The 20,052-nt window shown below is 41.5% G+C and overlaps 1 protein-coding gene and 1 long non-coding RNA gene across 3 annotated transcripts in view; one reads left to right on the top strand and one right to left on the bottom strand.

The window, feature by feature from the left end:
• The window catches only part of LOC149982603 (uncharacterized), a 179,789-nt gene that overhangs the window by 128,881 nt on the left and 30,856 nt on the right, over positions 1–20,052 (bottom strand). The window lies entirely within an intron of this gene.
• The window catches only part of LOC110528165 (E3 ubiquitin-protein ligase RAD18), a 119,235-nt gene continuing 108,485 nt past the window's right edge, over positions 9,303–20,052 (top strand). Inside the window, exons 1-4 of one of the 2 annotated variants that reach the window (XM_021609992.3) lie at positions 9,303–9,548; positions 9,907–9,985; positions 10,142–10,203; positions 10,322–10,392. In XM_021609992.3, the coding sequence (XP_021465667.3) occupies positions 9,498–9,548; positions 9,907–9,985; positions 10,142–10,203; positions 10,322–10,392 (263 nt within the window). In that variant the 5' untranslated portion in view covers positions 9,303–9,497. The remainder of the gene's footprint in view (positions 9,549–9,906; positions 9,986–10,141; positions 10,204–10,321; positions 10,393–20,052) is intronic. The other variant, XM_036983708.2, reaches the window with a different exon arrangement.

Genomic DNA, 20,052 nt, shown 5'->3' with positions numbered 1-20,052 from the left:
CCAACCGCCTCTGTCTCTATTGCGGTTCTGCTGGTCATTTTGTCACTTCATGTCCAGTAAAAGCCAGAGCTCATCAGTAAGCGGAGGGCTACTGGTGAGCGCTACTACTCCTGTCTCTCCTTCAAGATCCTGCACTACCTTGTCGGTCCATCTACGCTGGACCGGTTCGTCAGCTTCCTGCAGTGCCTTAATAGACTCTGGGGCGGAGGGCTGTTTTATGGACGAGACCTGGGCTCGGGAACATGACATTCCTCTCAGACAGTTAAGGGAGTCCACGGCCTTGTTCGCCCTGGATGGTAGTCCTCTCCCCAGGATTCAGCGTGAGACGCTACCTTTAACCCTCACTGTTTCTGGTAATCATAGCGAAACCATTTCTTTTTTAATTTTTCGTTCACCTTTTACACCTGTTGTTTTGGGCCATCCCTGGCTAGTTTGTCATAATCCTTCCATTAATTGGTCTAGTAATTCTATCCTCTCCTGGAACGTCTCTTGTCATGTGAAATGTTTAATGTCTGCTATCCCTCCTGTTTCCTCTGTCTCTTCTTCACAGGAGGAGCCTGGTGATTTGACAGGGGTGCCGGAGGAATATCACGATCTGCGCACGGTGTTCAGTCGGTCCAGGGCCACCTCTCTTCCTCCACACCGGTCGTATGATTGTAGTATTGATCTCCTTCCGGGAACCACTCCCCCCCGGGGTAGACTATACTCTCTGTCGGCTCCCGAACGTAAGGCTCTCGAAGATTATTTGTCTGTAGCTCTTGCCGCCGGTACCATAGTCCCCTCCTCCTCTCCCGCCGGAGCTGGGGTTTTTTTTGTTAAGAAGAAGGACGGGTCCCTGCGCCCCTGCATAGATTATCGAGGGCTGAATGACATAACAGTGAAGAATCGTTATCCGCTTCCTCTTATGTCTTCAGCCTTCGAGATCCTGCAGGGAGCCAGGTTTTTCACTAAGTTGGACCTTCGTAACGCTTACCATCTCGTGCGCATCAGGGAGGGGGACGAGTGGAAGACGGCGTTTAACACTCCGTTAGGGCACTTTGAATACCGGGTTCTTCCTTTCGGCCTCGCTAACGCTCCAGCTGTCTTTCAGGCATTAGTCAATGATGTCCTGAGAGACATGCTGAACATCTTTGTTTTCGTTTACCTTGACGATATCCTGATTTTTTCACCGTCACTCCAGATTCATGTTCAGCACGTTCGACGTGTCCTCCAGCGCCTTTTAGAGAATTGTCTTTTTGTGAAGGCTGAGAAGTGCTCTTTTCATGCCTCCTCCGTCACATTTCTCGGTTCTGTTATTTCCGCTGAAGGCATTAAGATGGATCCCGCTAAGGTCCAAGCTGTCATTGATTGGCCCGTCCCTAAGTCACGCGTCGAGCTGCAGCGCTTTCTCGGCTTCGCGAACTTCTATCGTCGTTTCATCCGTAATTTCGGTCAGGTGGCAGCTCCTCTCACAGCCCTTACTTCTGTCAAGACGTGCTTTAAGTGGTCCGTTTCCGCCCAGGGAGCTTTTGATCTCCTCAAGAATCGTTTTACATCCGCACCTATCCTTGTTACACCTGACGTCACTAGACAGTTCGTTGTCGAGGTTGACGCGTCAGAGGTGGGCGTGGGAGCCATTCTTTCTCAGCGCTCCCTCTCTGACGACAAGGTCCACCCTTGCGCGTATTTTTCTCATCGCCTGTCGCCGTCGGAACGTAACTATGATGTGGGAAACCGCGAACTGCTCGCCATTCGCTTAGCCCTAGGCGAATGGCGACAGTGGTTGGAGGGGGCGACCGTTCCTTTTGTCGTTTGGACTGACCATAGGAACCTTGAGTACATCCGTTCTGCCAAACGACTTAATGCGCGTCAGGCGCGCTGGGCGCTGTTTTTCGCTCGTTTCGAGTTTGTGATTTCTTATCGTCCGGGCTCTAAGAACACCAAGCCTGATGCTTTATCTCGTCTCTTCAGTTCTTCAGTAGCCTCCACTGACCCCGAGGGGATTCTCCCTGAGGGGCGTGTTGTCGGGTTGACTGTCTGGGGAATTGAGAGGCAGGTAAAGCAAGCACTCACTCAAACTCCGTCGCCGCGCGCTTGTCCTAGGAACCTTCTTTTCGTCCCCGTTCCTACTCGTCTGGCCGTTCTTCAGTGGGCTCACTCTGCCAAGTTAGCCGGCCATCCTGGCGTTCGGGGTACGCTTGCTTCCATTCGCCAGCGTTTTCAGTAGCCTCAGTAGCCAGAGTATCATGGCATAGTATCATGGCATAGTATCATGGCATAGTATAGTAATCATGGCATAGTATCATGGCATAGCATAGTATCATGGCATAGTATAGTATCATGGCATAGTATCATGGTATAGTATAGTATCATGGCATAGTATAGTATCATGGCATAGTATCATGGCATAGTATCATGGCATAGTATCATGGTATAGTATCATGGCATAGTATAGTATCATGGCATAGTATCATGGCATATTATCATGGCATAGTATAGTATCATGGCATAGCATAGTATCATGGCATAGTATCATGGTATAGTATAGTATCATGGCATAGTATAGTATCATGGCATAGTATCATGGCATAGTATCATGGCATAGTATAGTATCATGGCATAGTATCATGGCATAGTATAGTATCATGGCATAGTATCATGGCATAGTATAGTATCATGGCATAGTATCATGGCATAGTATAGTATCATGGCATAGTATCATGGCATAGTATAGTATCATTGCATAGTATCATGGCATAGTATAGTATCATGGCATAGTAGAGTATCATGGCATAGTATAATGGCATAGTATAGTATCATGGCATAGTATCATGGCATAGTATAGTATCATGGCATAGTATAGTATCATGGCATAGTATCATGGCATAGTATAGCATCATGGCATAGTATCATGGCATAGTATAGTATCATGGCATAGTATCATGGCATAGTATAGTATCATGGCATAGTATCATGGCATAGTATCATGGCATAGTATCATGGCATAGTATCATGGCATAGTATCATGGTATAGTATCATGGCATATTATAGTATCATGGCATAGTATCATGGCATATTATCATGGCATAGTATAGTATCATGGCATAGCATAGTATCATGGCATAGTATCATGGCATAGTATAGTATCATGGCATAGTATAGTATCATGGCATAGTATCATGGCATAGTATCATGGCATAGTATAGTATCATGGCATAGTATCATGGCATAGTATAGTATCATGGCATAGTATCATGGCATACTATAGTATCATGGCATAGTATCATGGCATAGTATAGTATCATGGCATAGTATAGTATCATGGCATAGTATCATGGCATAGTATAGTATCATGGCATAGTATCATGGCATAGTATAGTATCATGGCATAGTATCATGGCATAGTATAGTATCATTGCATAGTATCATGGCATAGTATAGTATCATGGCATAGTAGAGTATCATGGCATAGTATAATGGCATAGTATAGTATCATGGCATAGTATCATGGCATAGTATAGTATCATGGCATAGTATCATGGCATAGTATAGCATCATGGCATAGTATAGTATCATGGCATAGTATCATGGCATAGTATAGTATCATGGCATAGTATAGTATCATGGCATAGTATAGTATCATGGCATAGTATAGTATCATGGCATAGTATAGTATTATGGCATAGTATAGCATCATGGCATAGTATCATGGCATAGTATCATGGCATAGTATCATGGCATAGTATAGTATCATGGCATAGTATAGTATTATGGCATAGTATAGCATCATGGCATAGTATAATGGCATAGTATCGTGACATAGTATAGTATCATGGCATCATATCATGGCATAGTATAGTATCATGGCATAGTAGAGTATCATGGCATAGTATCATGGCAGAGTATAGTATCATGGCATAGTATAGTATCATGGCATAGTAGAGTATCATGGCATAGTATCATGGCATAGTATCATGGCATAGTATAGTATCATGGCATAGTATCATGGCATAGTTTAGTATCATGGCATAGTATCATGACATAGTATCATGGCATATTATCATGGCATAGTATCATGGCATAGTGTAGTATCATGGTATAGTATCATGAAATAGTATAGTATCATGGCATCGTATCATGACATAGTATAGTATCATGGCATAGTATCATGGCTTGGTATCATGGCTTGGTATCATGGCATAGTATCATGGCATAGTATAGTATCATGGCATAGTGTCATGGCATAGTATAGTATCATGGCATAGTATCATGGCATAGTATAGTATCATGGCATAGTATCATGGCATAGTATCATGGCATAGTATAGTATCATGGCATCGTATAGTATCATGGCATAGTATCATGGCATAGTATAGTATCATGGCATAGTATCATGGCTTGGTATCATGGCATAGTATAGTATCATGGCACAGTATCATGGTATAGTATAGTATCATGGCATAGTAGAGTATCATGGCATAGTATCATGGCATAAACTAGTATCATGGGATAGTATCATGGCATAGTATAGTATCATGGCATAGTATAGTATAATGGCATAGTATCATGGCATAGTATAGTATCATGGCATAGTATCATGGCATAGTATCATAGTATCATAGTATAGTATCATGGCATAGTATCATGGCATAGTATAGTATCATGGCATAGTATAGTACCATGGCATAGTATAGTATCATGGCATAGTATCATAGTATATTATCATGGCATAGTATCATGGCATAGTATAGTATCATGGCATAGTATAGTATCATGGCATAGTATCATGGCATAGTATAGTATCATGGCATAGTATCATGGCATAGTATCATGGCATAGTATCATGGCATAGTATCATGGCATAGTATCATAGTATAGTATCATGGCATAGTATCATAGTATAGTATCATGGCATAGTATCATGGCATAGTATCATGGCATAGTATCATAGTATAGTATCATGGCATAGTATCATGTTATAGTATCATGGCATGGTATTGTATCATGGCATAGTATCATGGCATAGTATAGTATCATGGCATAGTATCATGGCATAGTATCATGGCATAGTATCATGGCATAGTGTAGTATCATGGTATAGTATCATGAAATAGTATAGTATCATGGCATCGTATCATGACATAGTATAGTATCATGGCTTGGTATCATGGCTTGGTATTATGGCATAGTATCATGGCATAGTATAGTATCATGGCATAGTGTCATGGCATAGTATAGTATCATGGCATAGTATCATGGCATAGTATAGTATCATGGCATAGTATCATGGCATAGTATCATGGCATAGTATAGTATCATGGCATAGTATCATGGCATAGTATAGTATCATGGCATAGTATCATGGCATAGTATCATGGCTTGGTATCATGGCATAGTATAGTATCATGGCACAGTATCATGGTATAGTATAGTATCATGGCATAGTAGAGTATCATGGCATAGTATCATGGCATAAACTAGTATCTTGGGATAGTATCATGGCATAGTATAGTATCATGGCATAGTATAGTATAATGGCATAGTATCATGGCATAGTATAGTATCATGGCATAGTATCATGGCATAGTATCATAGTATCATAGTATAGTATCATGGCATAGTATAGTATCATGGCATAGTATAGTATCATGGCATAGTATAGTATCATGGCATAGTATCATAGTATAGTATCATGGCATAGTATCATGGCATAGTATAGTATCATGGCATAGTATAGTATCATGGCATAGTATAGTATCATGGCATAGTATCATGGCATAGTATCATGGCATAGTATCATGGCATAGTATCATGGCATAGTATCATAGTATAGTATCATGGCATAGTATCATGGCATAGTATCATGGCATAGTATCATAGTATAGTATCATGGCATAGTATCATGTTATAGTATCATGGCATGGTATTGTATCATGGCATAGTATAGTATCATGGCATAGTATAGTATCATGGCATAGTATCATGGCATTAGTGACCCCTGTCAAGTGACCTGTCAGGTCAGTCTGTCACTAATTGCTGCAGATGTTCTCAATAGTGCTTGATACTCCCAAAAGCATGGTGAAATACATAGAGGTGTATCACAAGCTAAACACATGTATTTTGTCAACTTCCCCTGCTTACTTCTCCTGGTGCCAGACAGGCAGACTTTGACTACCTTGAGCATCAGTTTGAGGGACTTTGCAGGGAAATTGCGTAGGAGATTGTCTGCAGCAGGACGGCCCCCAGTGGATGGGCGCCAAGGGGTGTGGTGCTCCTCCAGCAGCTCTCTCATGAGGATCTCTCTGTACTTTTGGTAGGTAATTACTTTACCTATGAGGGAGTGGGGAGGATGAGGGAAGGGAGAGGATGATGAGGCAGTGGAAAGGTGGGTGAGATATTGTCACTATAATTGCATAATGGAACTGTATATGGTTTGCATGTGAACTGTACATCCAATTACAAAAATACCTTGTTCAGTAATCATCTCACCTGTTAGTTGGTGGTGAACTATGTGACCATTGAGGGCAGCAGTGTCGATCAGATGGAAAAATATCTTGTGACTTTACTGCCAGCTGTTGTCAGATCTCCTTGAACTCCACCTCCCCTCTCTGCATCTTCCTGCATCCGAATGCTGGCATTCCCTTCCTGTTCGACCTGACTGTGCCACAGGCCCCTGTGCTGTTGAAGAGCAGATGCTGGAAGAGTGTGGGACTGCTGTAACAATTGTCCACATACAAAATGTGTCCCTTGCTGAGATGAGGAGCCAGCATGGTCATCACCACGGACCCGGACACCCCAAAAGCCCCTCAATGTTGGACCCTGGGTAAACTATAATGTTCTGGACAAATCCTGTCTTCACGTCGCAAATAACAAAGAACTTGACCCCAAATCTGTGCCTTTTGGAGGGAATTTCATGACTGACCGCCTGCTTACCTTTCCATAACATCAGGGACTCATCAATACATATAGGTCCTTGTATGGCACAAACACCCGACCAAATGCTGATGTCAGGCTGGTAAGTACATTTCTTATTTTGCATAACGGCAATTTAGCATTTGTGAGTTGTCTATTTTGAAAGACATTGCTGATGCTACAGCTTAGCTCACTAGCTACATATATAAACAATCACACTGAATGGCTCAGAGTGGGAGTGAGAGGTTACATGGTTGACTGCCAGCACGTGCCACTTGTATCAATAAATCACTATCAGAAAATGTTTTGTGTGGTAATTATTCATATATTTACGGTTTTATTTTCAATTCCTGGTGACAAGTCATGCATTACATACACTAAGTTGACTGTGCCTTTAAACAGCTTGGAAAATTACAGAAAATGACATCATGGCTTTAGAAGCTTCTGATAGGCTAATTGACATAATTTGAGTCAATTGGAGGTGTACCTGTGGATGTATTTCAAGGCCTACCTTCAAACTCAGTGCCTCATGGGGAAATCTAAAGAAATCAGCCAAGACCTCCAAAAAACTGTAGACCTCCACAAGTCTGGTTCAACCTTGGGAGCAATTTCCGAACACTTGAAGGTACCACGTTCATCTGTACAAACAATAGTATGCAAGTATAAACACCATGGGACCACGCAGCCATCATACCACTCAGGAAAGAAACACGTTCTGTCTCCTAGAGGTGAACATACTCTGGTGTGAAATGTTCAAATCAATCCCAGAACAACAGCAAAGGACCTTGTGAAGATTCTGGAGGAAACAGGTTCCAAAGTATCTATAGCCACAGTAAAACGAGTCCTACATCGACCTAACCTGAAAGGCCACTCAGCAAGGAAGAAGCCACTGCTCCAAATCTGCCATAAAAAAGCCAGACGATGGTTTGCAACTGCACATGGAGACAAAGATCGTACTTTTTGGAGAAATGTCCTCTGATCTGATTAAACAAAAATGGAACTGTTTTGCCATAATGACCATCGTTATGTTTGGAGGAAAAAGTGGGAGGCTTGCAAGCCGAAGAACACCATCCCATCCGTGAAGCATGGGGGTGTTAGCCTCATGTTGTGGGGGTGCTTTGAGGCTGGTGCACTTCACAAAAAAAGATGGCATCATCAGGTAGGAAAATTGTGGATATATTGAAGCAACATCTCAAGACATCAATCAGGAAGTTAAAGCTTGGTGGCAAATGGGTCTTCCAAATGGATAATGACCCCAAAAGTTGTTGCAAAATGGCTTAAGGGCAACAAAGTCAAGGTATTGGAGTGGACATCATAAAGCCCTTGACCTCAACCCCATAGATACTTTGTGGGCGGATCAGAAAAAGTGTGTGCGAGCAAGGAGGCCTACAAACCTGACTCAGTTACATTAGCTCTGTCAGGAGGAATGGGCCAAAATTCACCCAAGTTATTGTGGGACGCTTGTGGAAGGCTTCCTGAAACGTTTGACCCAAGTTAAACAATTTAATGGCAATGCTACCAAATACTAATTGAGTGTATGTAAACTTCTGACAGACTGGGAATGTGATGAAAGAAATAAAAGCTGAAATAAATCGTTCTCTTTACTATTATTTTGACATTTCACATTCTTAAAATAAAGTGGTGATCTTAACTGACCTAAGACAAGGAATTTTTACTAGGATTAAATGTCTTTGGTTAAGGTGTATTTAAACTTTCGACTTCAACTGTAACTACTACAGTGTGGAAATTGTGAAGGATATGTTCACGTGTCAAATGTTTGCAGACGGGAGAAGTATGATGCTGATTAATCTGTGAATGGAAAATGTTGCAACTGTGGTGGGGAACATACTCCGGACTTCCTCGAGTGCCCTGTTTGGGTGACGGAGGTCGAAGGTGTCAAGGATCAGGGCTGCGCAGCGAATCTCCTATGTGGAGGCGATGGAGAAAGTCGAAGAGGCAACAGTGTTTAAAGATATTGCAGTGGATGCAATGCAACCTGTTTCTAGTGTTTTAAGTAAATTGGGTGACCTGGGTACACTTATTGTGGAGAAGGTTGATTTTGTGGCATTGATAGCCACAGTGATTAATGGTACAACACAAGTGTCTAAGAAGTCCAAGAAGCTGGGTGTCATATCTGCAGCCGGTACATTTTTCGGGCTCCAAGACTTAATGGCAGGAGCACTACACAAACTTTTGTCGTTAGGAAATGTCCCGCCCTCACAGGATGCTTCTGAGCCTGTGTTGGGAACTGATTAAGAATGTTTTTACAGAAATGCAGGTTGATTTTGTTTAGTTAATTTATTTTTTGGTAGTTTGTATGATTATTTTATTTATTTTTACCAAAATGTTTTCCTTTCTTGTGATCCTTATTATACACCCGCACTTTAGGTGGCGGAATGCACATTTAATTATTGCGAACGCCATTATACCATAGAAGAAGGAAACGTCATCCTCCCGGAAGTGTGCATTTGGTACGAAAATAAATCTACGCGCGATTATACATAGCTAACTTGCTCGTCACAGAGTTTCTGAATTATTTTCTCACTTTTGGTTTAGCGAATCAAAACTGTAAGAAACGAACTACTGCTTATCAAGCACTGTCATCATGGCCAATTTGAATGAAGCTGATTTACCACCAAATCTGACTTGCCTCAAAGTAAGTGCTGGTTCAAAACAACTCCCACCTCGACAAGCTAACGCTAGTTAGTTAGCTAGCTAACTATTTTCTCAAAATAGCTTAACAAAATAGTATAAACCCATGTTAGCAAGCGAATATAGCATATGTGTCAGCCAGTTACTATAGCTAGCTAACTTACTTTTATTGTTTTGGCTTTTTAAACATGCATACAGCTAACGTTAGTTAGCAAACAAAAAAAGCTAGCTATTTAGCCCAGCAGTGTATATAACAATCATGTCAGTGTAGATGCCTTTAGCAACGCGTTACTAAAAGCAGTTTGTTAATGTGATACTCACCAAGTAACTATCATACTGACGGTATTATTTCTGCAATGCAGAATGTTGATACCATTCTCCGATGTCCCATTTGTTTCGAATTCCTGAGTATCGCAATGATGACCAAATGCTCTCACAACTGTAAGTTACCCAGATTTTGTTGTCACTAGACAGAACCTATCCATTCATTTTCAAAACAATGTTATAGCTGTACCGTCAGGTGTAGGCTATAGAAGATAACACTTGTCTCATAACAATATTGTATCCACACCTGATTATGTGAATTTCTCATTACAGTCTGCTCTTTGTGCATAAGAAAATGTATGTCCTACAAATTACAATGTCCAGTATGCAATTCAGTAAGTATAATGCATGGTGGCTCTGCATCATGACAATAAAAATATATTTCAAATGTAATCTGTTTAGGTAGCTTGAACATGTCAAAATCAGACAAGCATGTATTTTTCTCTATTTTAGCCTACAACAGAACAGGACCTAAGAAACAACCGGATACTGGATGACCTGGTCACAAACTTTAAATCTGCAAGGTACCTATTGTGTATCAAATACTCACATGATATTCTGGTAGAAAAACAGAGAAATTGAGAAGAAATCCATAATGTATCTAACCTATATCTTGAAGCATCTATTCAGGCAACATGTAGCTCAACTGAGCCTTGATAAGTGTGCTTACCGATACCATAGACAAACTGCCAATTCATAATAGAGAAACCACAACACTTTGTATTTTGAAAAGGCCACCATGCTCAGTGTCTCAAGGTGAAATCTATTCCTGATACCATAAGCCCAACTGGCAGGTTTCATTAGTTTATTTCTCAGTTGAAAAAGACCACCTAAGATTTAAAGCATTCTTTGAAAAGTGTGTATTATTTTCAAATGCATGTGTATTATGCACCGAGTATACAAAACATTAAGACACCTGCTCTCTCCAAGACCTAGACTGACCAGGTGAATCTACAGTGCATTCGGAAAGTATTCCGTCCCATTGACTTTTTGGCTTAGTCATCACTGTGTGTAGATTGAAGAGGGGAAAAAATAATGTAATCCATTTTAGAATAAGGCTGTAACGTAACAAAATGTGGGGAAGGGGTCTGAATACTTTCTGAATGCACTGTAGGTAAAAGCTATGATCCCTTAATGATGTCACTTGTTAAATCAACTTCAATTAGTGTAGATGAAGGGGAGGAGACAGGTTAAAGAATGATTTTTAAGCATTGAGACATGGATTGTGTATGTGTGACATTCAGAGGGTGAATGGGCAAGGCACAAGATTTATGGTAATGGGTGCCAGGTGCACCGGTTTGTGTCAAAAACTGCTGGGGTTTTCACGCTTAACAGTTTCCCGTGTGTATCAAGAATGGTCCACCACCCAAAAGACATTCAGCCAACTTGACACGACAGTGGGAAGCTTTGGAGTCGACATGAGCCAGAATGGCCGTGGAACACTTTCAACACCTTGTAGAGTCCATGCCCCTACGAATTGAGGCTGTTCTGAGGGAATGTCGACTCAATATTAGGAAGGTGTTCCTACTGTTTGGTATACTCAGTGTATACATTCAGAACCATTAAAAGAGTGCTGTTTTGTGTACTGGCTTTATAAGTTTTGTTCTGATGTTTGGGGATGCAATTAAAATGTGTAATTTTAGAATGATTATACTGAGGATAAAGTGGAAGGAATGATAAACTACCTCTGGAGGCTTCGCCTGGCCTTGCGATTTGTCAGCTCATTAATCTAACACCCACTGTTAATAGCATTTTTCTACCACTTTATGTGACAGTTGCATAGTGTTACAGTATGTGAATTAATTGACAGCAAAAAAGCAAGCAGCATGAGATACTTTACTTTGGCCTTTAGGGTAATGTATTTCCCTCCCTATATAGATGTTGTGAATGAGATTGGACGCTGTGTTTAGGGAGCAGATCTCCTGGTTTCCTAGTAACTATCAGGATGCCCTTTTCTTTGGGAACTGGGTGATTCATGCCTTCTCTAAAACCATGGGTCTGCCTTCCTCCCTGTTATTCACAATGGAACTGGCCTGCATCTGAATAGTAAATCAGGCATGCAATCAGATCAAACTGTCATGTGGGCTTAGATCATCTCCAACTCATCTCATCCTCTTCTGCCTGGGCTCAACCCATGCCAAAGCGCACCTCGTGGGGGAAAATTACAACTCTACAGTGTCCTCCGTCTCCTTGCTCTTCCCCAGAGGGCATAGGGGTACATTGTGTGTGTTAGGGGTTGGGTGATATTAGGACAGCATCATCTATCGACAGCTGTCATTGATGGTGATGACATCGTGATGTGACAGACGATGGTTTAGCCTATTTGAACTTGACTGGCGCCACGCAGTAAAGAACATCTTGCAGGGCAGCACATGTGACATTCTGATACTTTACCTATTACTATTTTTATAGCCTCATTCAGTAAGTTTGTTGTATACAGAATAGAGGTCGACCGATTAATTAGGGCCGATTTCAAGTTTTCATAACAATCGGAAATCGGTATTTTTGGGCACCGATTTCCGATTTCTAAAAAAATATATTTAAAAAAAATAACTTTTATTTAACTAGGCAAGTCAATTAAGAACACATTCTTATTTTCAATGACTGCCTAGGAACTGTGGGTTAACTGCCTTGTTCAGGGGCAGAACGACAGATGTTCACCTTGTCAGCTCAGGGGATCCAATCTTGCAACTGCACAGTTAACTAGTCCAACGCTCTTACCATTGCACTCCACGAGTAGCCTGCCTGTTACGCAAATGCAGTAAGCCAAGGTAAATTGCGAGCTAGCATTAAACTTATCTTAAAAAAACAAGCAATCATAATCACTAGTTATAACTACTGATCCAGTTTAGCAGGCAATATTAACCAGGTGAAATTGTAATTTCTCTTGCGTTCATTGCACGCAGAGTCAGGGTATATCATTGCAAACTAATTTGCCAGAATTTTATGTAATTATGACATGCATTGAAGGTTGTGCAATGTAACAAGAATATTTAGACTTAGGGATGCCACCTGTTAGATAAAATACCGAACGGTTCCGTATTTCACTGAAATAATAAACGTTTTGTTTTCGAAATGATAGTTTCCGGATTCGATCATATTAATGACCAAAGGCTCGTATTTCTGTGTGTTATTATGTTATAATTAAGTCTGATTTGATAGAGCAGTCTGACTGTGCAGCAGCAGGACCGTAATCATTCATTCAAACAGCACTTTCGTGCGTTTTGCCAGCAGCTCTTCGCAAGCACAGCGCTGTTTATGACTTCAAGCCTATCAGCCTAATGGCTGGTGTAACCAATGTGAAATGGCTAGCTAGTTAGCTGGGTGTGCGCTAATACTGTTTCAAACGTCCTATAAATACTGTTTTATAGTCCTATAAATACTATATTAACTACAACCTAAAACCTCTTACCTTGGAATATTGAAGTCTCATGTTAAAAGGAACCACCAACTTTCATATGTTCTCATGTTCTGAGCAAGGAACTTAAACGTTTGCTTTTTTACATGGCACATATTTTACATGGCAAACATTTTTACATGGCACATATTATTTTCATCTCCAACACTTTGTTTTTGCATTATTTAAACCAAATTGAACATGTTTCATTATTTACGAGGCTAAATTGATTTTGTTGATTTATGTTAAGTTCAAATAAGTGTTAATTCAGTATGGTTGTAATTGTCATTATTACAAATAATACAATTGTAAAAAATTGGCAGATTAATCGGTATCGGCTTTTTTGGTCATCCAATAATCGGTATCGGCGTTGAACAATCATACTCGGTCGACCTCTAATACAGAATGCAATAGTGGGATGTAGGCCAGACAGAATGGAGAATTCCACCAAAGCAGTGCAAAATGGCCAGTCAGAAAATATAGTTTTTTGCTCTCTGTCAGATGCATGGACTTTGTTTTTGTAACGGACACTAGCTGTTTAAAAAAAAACTTAGTCTCTATTACCGTCTCTCCATTTGATAGGCTATGAATCTGACTATGGGCTCATAGGCTACGCTTTCATTGTTTTATGCATGGCTTTCTTCTAATCAAACAATGAATGTAATGGAGTTCCATCTCAGTTGTTTGAAAAGCCTAAAAAAAGGTAAGGTAGCCAGGGGACTAATAATAAGAGAGAACCAACATTATCAATAGCCTTTTGAAAAAATCAAATGCCAAGTTTAATGAAGTTAAGCTTATTAAGAAATAAATTATTCACGCGATCCGGGTAAATCCCTCCATGTGAGGTTTAAAACCAAATGGCCAATAACCTAGCGTCACTCAGTAAAACATCATAACTCTCGAGTCAGTAAAAAGAGTTGTTCAAAAATAACTAATCATTTGCAAACTGCACATCACTACCTAGTAGTCCTATCATAATATTTAAGACAAGTTAAAATTATAAACAGTAGCTTATTTATCAAATATTCTAGCCTAAGAAGATGTTGTCCTAAAGTTGCCGCTTTCAAAAATAAGAATGAACGTCTATAGCATAGGCTATTCTCAATCACAGCTTTATGATGGTCCTGTGAAATCAGAGTGGAGTTAGGGGGTGAGGTGTTAACTACTAAAACCTCTTAGCTACCTGGGATGCATCCTTGATGGAATCCTGGGAGGTGTGAGCATGGCCACTATGGTGCTAGGGAAGGTTAATGCAAGGACTACATTTTTGTTTAGAGAGTCCGATCTGCTTGATAAGGTCTCCAGTAGAGGGCTAGCCACTCCCCTCATTCAATGCCATTTTGACTACGCTAGTACTTCCTGGTTTGGGGGCTTATCTAAATTGCTGAAGGGTAAGCTGAAGTTGCTGAAGGGTAAGCTCCAGATAGCCCAGAATAAGCTGATCAGGGTGGTATTGAAGTTGAGTCCACATACTCACATAGACATGAGCTTCTTTCAGGAACTCTACTGGCTGCTTGTCGAGGGTTTCCCAGAGTAGTCTGGGTTTGGTTTACAGGAGTATTTATGGTCTTGCACCCAGATATCTAACTGATTACTTTCCCCAGGTTAGGGACGCACACAATCACAGCACCAGATCAGGTGTTGCTAATTTGTGTTTATACAGTTTCAGGAGTAATGCTGGAAAGGTACTTTCTTGTATGCTGGAGCTTCAGAGTGGAATGTGTTGCCTCTGCCCATAAAAACATCTTCAATATTATTAATTATTATTTTAGGCAAATAAAGCAATTATTATCCAGTTCTGAAGATGGTAGACCGGTTGGTTATACATCATGGGCTGACTCACTACGGTAAGACAGTCTGCGGAACGGGCTGTCACTGCTCCGTCATCAAATCAAAGTTTATTGGTCATGTACACAGATTTGCAGTGAAATGCTTGTTTCTAGCTCCAACAGTGCAGTTATACATAGCAAAAGAAACTAAACAATACACACACACTCCAGAAAATAATACAAGTTGTATGGGATGAGCCATGACTAGAATACAGTATATACTGTACATATAAAGTGGGTGAAACAGTATGTAAACATTATTAATGTGACCAGTGTTGAATGACTATGTACAGTGCCTTGCGAAAGTATTCGGCCCCCTTGAACTTTGCGACCTTTTGCCACATTTCAGGCTTCAAATATAAAGATATAAAACTATTTTTTTGTGAAGAATCAACAACAAGTGGGACACAATCATGAAGTGGAATGACATTTATTGGATATTTCAAAGTTTTTTAACAAATCAAAAACTGAAAAATTGGGCGTGCAAAATTATTCAGCCCCTTTACTTTCAGTGCAGCAAACTCTCTCCAGAAGTTAAGTGAGGATCTCTGAATGATCCAATGTTGACCTAAATGACTAATGATGATAAATACAATCCACCTGTGTGTAATCAAGTCTCCGTATAAATGCACCTGCACTGTGATAGTCTCAGAGGTCCGTTAAAAGCGCAGAGAGCATCATGAAGAACAAGGAACACACCAGGCAGGTCCGAGATATTGTTGTGAAGAAGTTTAAAGCCGGATTTGGATACAAAAAGATTTCCCAAGCTTTAAACATCCCAAGGAGCACTGTGCAAGCAATAATATTGAAATGGAAGGAGTATCAGACCACTGCAAATCTACCAAGACCTGGCCGTCCCTCTAAACTTTCAGCTCATACAAGGAGAAGACTGATCAGAGATGCAGCCAAGAGGCCCATGATCACTCTGGATGAACTGCAGAGATCTACAGCTGAGGTGGGAGACTCTGTCCATAGGACAACAATCAGTCCTATATTGCACAAATCTGGCCTTTATGGAAGAGTGGCAAGAAGAAAGCTATTTCTTAAAGATATCCATAAAAAGTGTTGTTTAACGTTTGCCACAGGCCACCTCGGAGACACACCAAACATGTGGAAGAAGGTGCTCTGGTCAGATGAAACCAAAATTGAACTTTTTGGCAACAATGCAAAACGTTATGTTTGGGGTAAAAGCAACACAGCTGAACACACCATCCCCACTGTCAAACATGGTGGTGGCAGCATCATGATTTGGGCCTGCTTTTCTTCAGCAGGGACAGGGAAGACGGTTAAAATTGATGGGAAGATGGATGGAGCCAAATACAGGACCATTCTGGAAGAACCTGATGGAGTCTGCAAAAGACCTGAGACTGGGACGGAGATTTGTCTTCCAACAAGACAATGATCCAAAACATAAAGCAAAATCTACAATGGAATGGTTCAAAAATAAACATATCCAGGTGTTAGAATGGCCAAGTCAAAGTCCAGACCTGAATCCAATCGAGAATCTGTGGAAAGAACTGAAAACTGCTGTTCACAAATGCTCTCCATCCAACCTCACTGAGCTCGAGCTGTTTTGCAAGGAGGAATGGGAAAAAATGTCAGTCTCTCGATGTGCAAAACTGATAGAGACATACCCCAAGCGGCTTACAGCTGTAATCGCAGCAAAAGGTGAAGCTACAAAGTATTAACTTAAGGGGGCTGAATAATTTTGCACGCCCAATTTTTCAGTTTTTGATTTGTTAAAAAAGTTTGAAATATCCAATAAATGTCGTTCCACTTCATGATTGTGTCCCACTTGTTGTTGATTCTTCACAAAAAATACAGTTTTATATCTTTATGTTTGAAGCCTGAAATGTGGCAAAAGGTCGCAAAGTTCAAGGGGGCCGAATAGTTTCGCAAGGCACTGTACATAGGGGAGAAGTCTCTAAGGTTCAGGGCATGGTACTGGACGGAGGCAGGCTAGTGGTGCCTGTTTAACAGTTCGATGGCCTGGAGATTGAAGCTGTATATTTGATTTATTTCACCTTTATTTAACCAGGTAGGCCAGTTGAGAACAAGTTCTCCTTTACAACTGCGACCTGGCCAAGATAAAGCAAAGCATTGCGACACAAACAATAACACAGTTACACATGGGATAAACAAACAGTCATTAACACAACAGAAAAATCTATATACAGGGTGTGCAAATGTTGTAAGATTAGGGAGGTAAGCCAATAAATAGGCCATAGTGGCAAAATAATTACAAGTTAGCATTAACACTGGAGTGATAGATGTGTGGAAGTTTAATGTGCAAGTAGAGATACTGGGGTGCAATGATCGGTAAGCTGCTCTGGCAGTTAATGTTTAAATTTAGTGAGGGTAAGTAAGGCTTCAGTGATTTTAATTTTAATTTTTTCCCAAATTCGTTCCAATCACTGGCAGTAGAGAACTGGAAGGAAAGGCGGCCGAAGTAGGAGTTGGCTTTGGGGATGACCAGTGAAATATACCTGCTGGAGAGCGTGCTACGGGTGGGTGCTGCTATGGTGACCAGTGAGCTGAGATAAGGCGGGGCTTTACCTAGCAAAGACTTATGGGTGACCTGGAGCCAGTGGGTTTGGTGACGAATATGAAGCAAGGGCCAGTCAACGAGAGCGTACAGGTCGCAGTGGTGGGTAGTATATGGGGCTTTGGTGACAAAACGGATGGCACTGTAATAGACTACAATTTGCTGAGTAGAGTGTTGGAGGCTATTTTGTAAATGACTTCGTCGAGGATCGGTAGGATGGTCAGTTTTACGAGGGTATGTTTGGCAGCATGAGTGAAGGATGCTTTGTTGCGAAATAGGACGCTCATTCTAGATTTAATTTTGGATTGGAGATGCTTAATGTGAGTCTGGAAGGAGAGTTTACAGTCTAGCCAGACACCTAGAATATGTGGACAACTACAAATACCTATGTCAGAACCGTCCAGAGTAGTGATGCTAGATGGGTCCGGGCAGCGATCGGTTGAAGAGCATGCATTTAGTTTTACTAGCATTTAAGAGCAGTTGGAGGCCATAGGATATTTGTATGGCATTGAAGCTCGTCTGGAGTTTAGTTAGTACAGTGTCCAAAGAAGGGACAGAAGTATACTGAATGGTGTTGTCTGCGTAGAGGTGGATCAGAGAATCACCAGCAGAAAGAGCGACATCATTGATGGGAACAGAAAAAAGAGTGCCCGAGAATTGAACCCTGTGGCACCCCGATAGACTGCCAGAGGTCCGGACAACAGGCCCTCCGATTTGACACACTGAACTCTATCAGAGAAGTCGTTGGTGAACCAGACGAGGCAGTCATTTGAGAAACCAAGGCAGTTGAGTTTGCTGATAAGAATGTGGTGATTGACAGAGTCGAAAGCCGTGGCCAGTTCGATGAATACGGCTGCACAGTTTGGTCTCTTATCGATGGCAGTTATGATATCGTTTAGGACCTTGAGCGTGGCTGAGGTGCACACATGACCAGTTCGGAAACCACATTGCATAGTGGCGAAGGTGCAGTGGGATTCAAAATGGTCGGTGATCTGTTTAACTGTTTAACTCGACTTTTGAAGACCTTAGAACGACAGGGACATCTACAGCACCTGGTTCACAGGATGGCAAAGATAGATATTGGTATGTAACAGTTTGGGTCTAGAGTGTCTTCCCCTTTTGAAGAGGGGGATGACCGCGGCAGCTTTCCAATCTTTAGGGATCTCAGACGATACGAAAGGTTGAACAGGCTAGTAATAGGGGTTGCAACAATTGCGGTGGATAATTTTAGAAAGAGAGGGTCAAGATTGTCTATCCCGGCTGATTTGTCGGGGTCCAGATTTTGCAGCTCTTTCATAACATCAGTTATCTGGATTTAGGTGAAGGAGAAGTGGGGGAGGCTTGGGCAAGTTGCTGCGGGGGGTGCAGAGCTGTTGACAGGGGTAGGGGTAGCCAGGTGGAAAGCATGGCAAGCTGTAGAAAAATGCTTATTGAAATTCTCCATTATCGTGGATTTATCTGTGGTGACGGTGTTACCTAGCCTCAGTGCAGTGGGCAGCTAGGAGGAGGTGCTCTTATTCTCCATGGACTTTACAGTGTCCCAGAACTTTTTTGGAGTTTGTGCTACAGGATGCAAATTTCCCTTTCAAAAATCTAGCCTTTGCTTTCCTAACTGCCTGTGTATATTGGTTCCCAACTTCCTTGAAAAGTTGCATATCGCGGGGGCTATTCGATGCTAATGCAGTACGTCACAGGATGTTTTTGTGCTGGTCAAGGGCAGTCAAGTCTGGAGTGAACCAAGGGCTATCTATATCTGTTCTTAGTCCTACCTTTTTTTTAAAATGGGGCATGCTTATTTAAGATGGTTAGGAAAGCACTTTTAAAGAATAACCAGGTAAACTCTACTGATGGAATGAGGTCAATATCCTTCCAGGATACCCGTGCCAGGTCGATTATAAAGGCCTGCTCGCTTAAGTGTTTTAGGGAGCGCATGCCAGTGATGAGGGGTGGTCTTTTGACAGCGGACCCATTACGCATGCAGGCAATGAGGCAGTGATCGCTGAGATCCTGGTTGATGACAGCAGAGGTGTATTTACAGAATATGTTGGTCAGGATGATATCTATGAGGGTGCCCGCATTTACGGATTTAGGGTTGTACCTGGTAGGTTCCTTGATAATTTGGACATCTAGCTTGGATTGTGGGATGGCGGTGTGTTAAGGATATCCCAGTTTAGGTCACCTAACAGTATGAACTCTGAAGGTAGATGGGGGGGCAATTAATTCACATATGGTGTCCAGGGCACAGCCGGGGGCTGAGGGGGGTCCTTAACAAGCGGCAACAGTTAGAGACTTATTTCTGGAATGGTGGATTTTTATATGTAGGAGCTCAAACTCTTTGGGCAGAGACCTGTATAGCATGACAAAACTCTGCAGACTATCTCTGCAGTAGATTGCATCTCCACTCCATGTTGTT

Source organism: Oncorhynchus mykiss, chromosome 7 (assembly GCF_057628025.1).
Source record: "Oncorhynchus mykiss isolate SJ-2025 chromosome 7, ASM5762802v1, whole genome shotgun sequence".
In the NCBI taxonomy this organism is placed as follows: Eukaryota; Metazoa; Chordata; class Actinopteri; order Salmoniformes; family Salmonidae; genus Oncorhynchus; species Oncorhynchus mykiss.
This window is presented reverse-complemented; position numbering and strand designations above follow the sequence as displayed.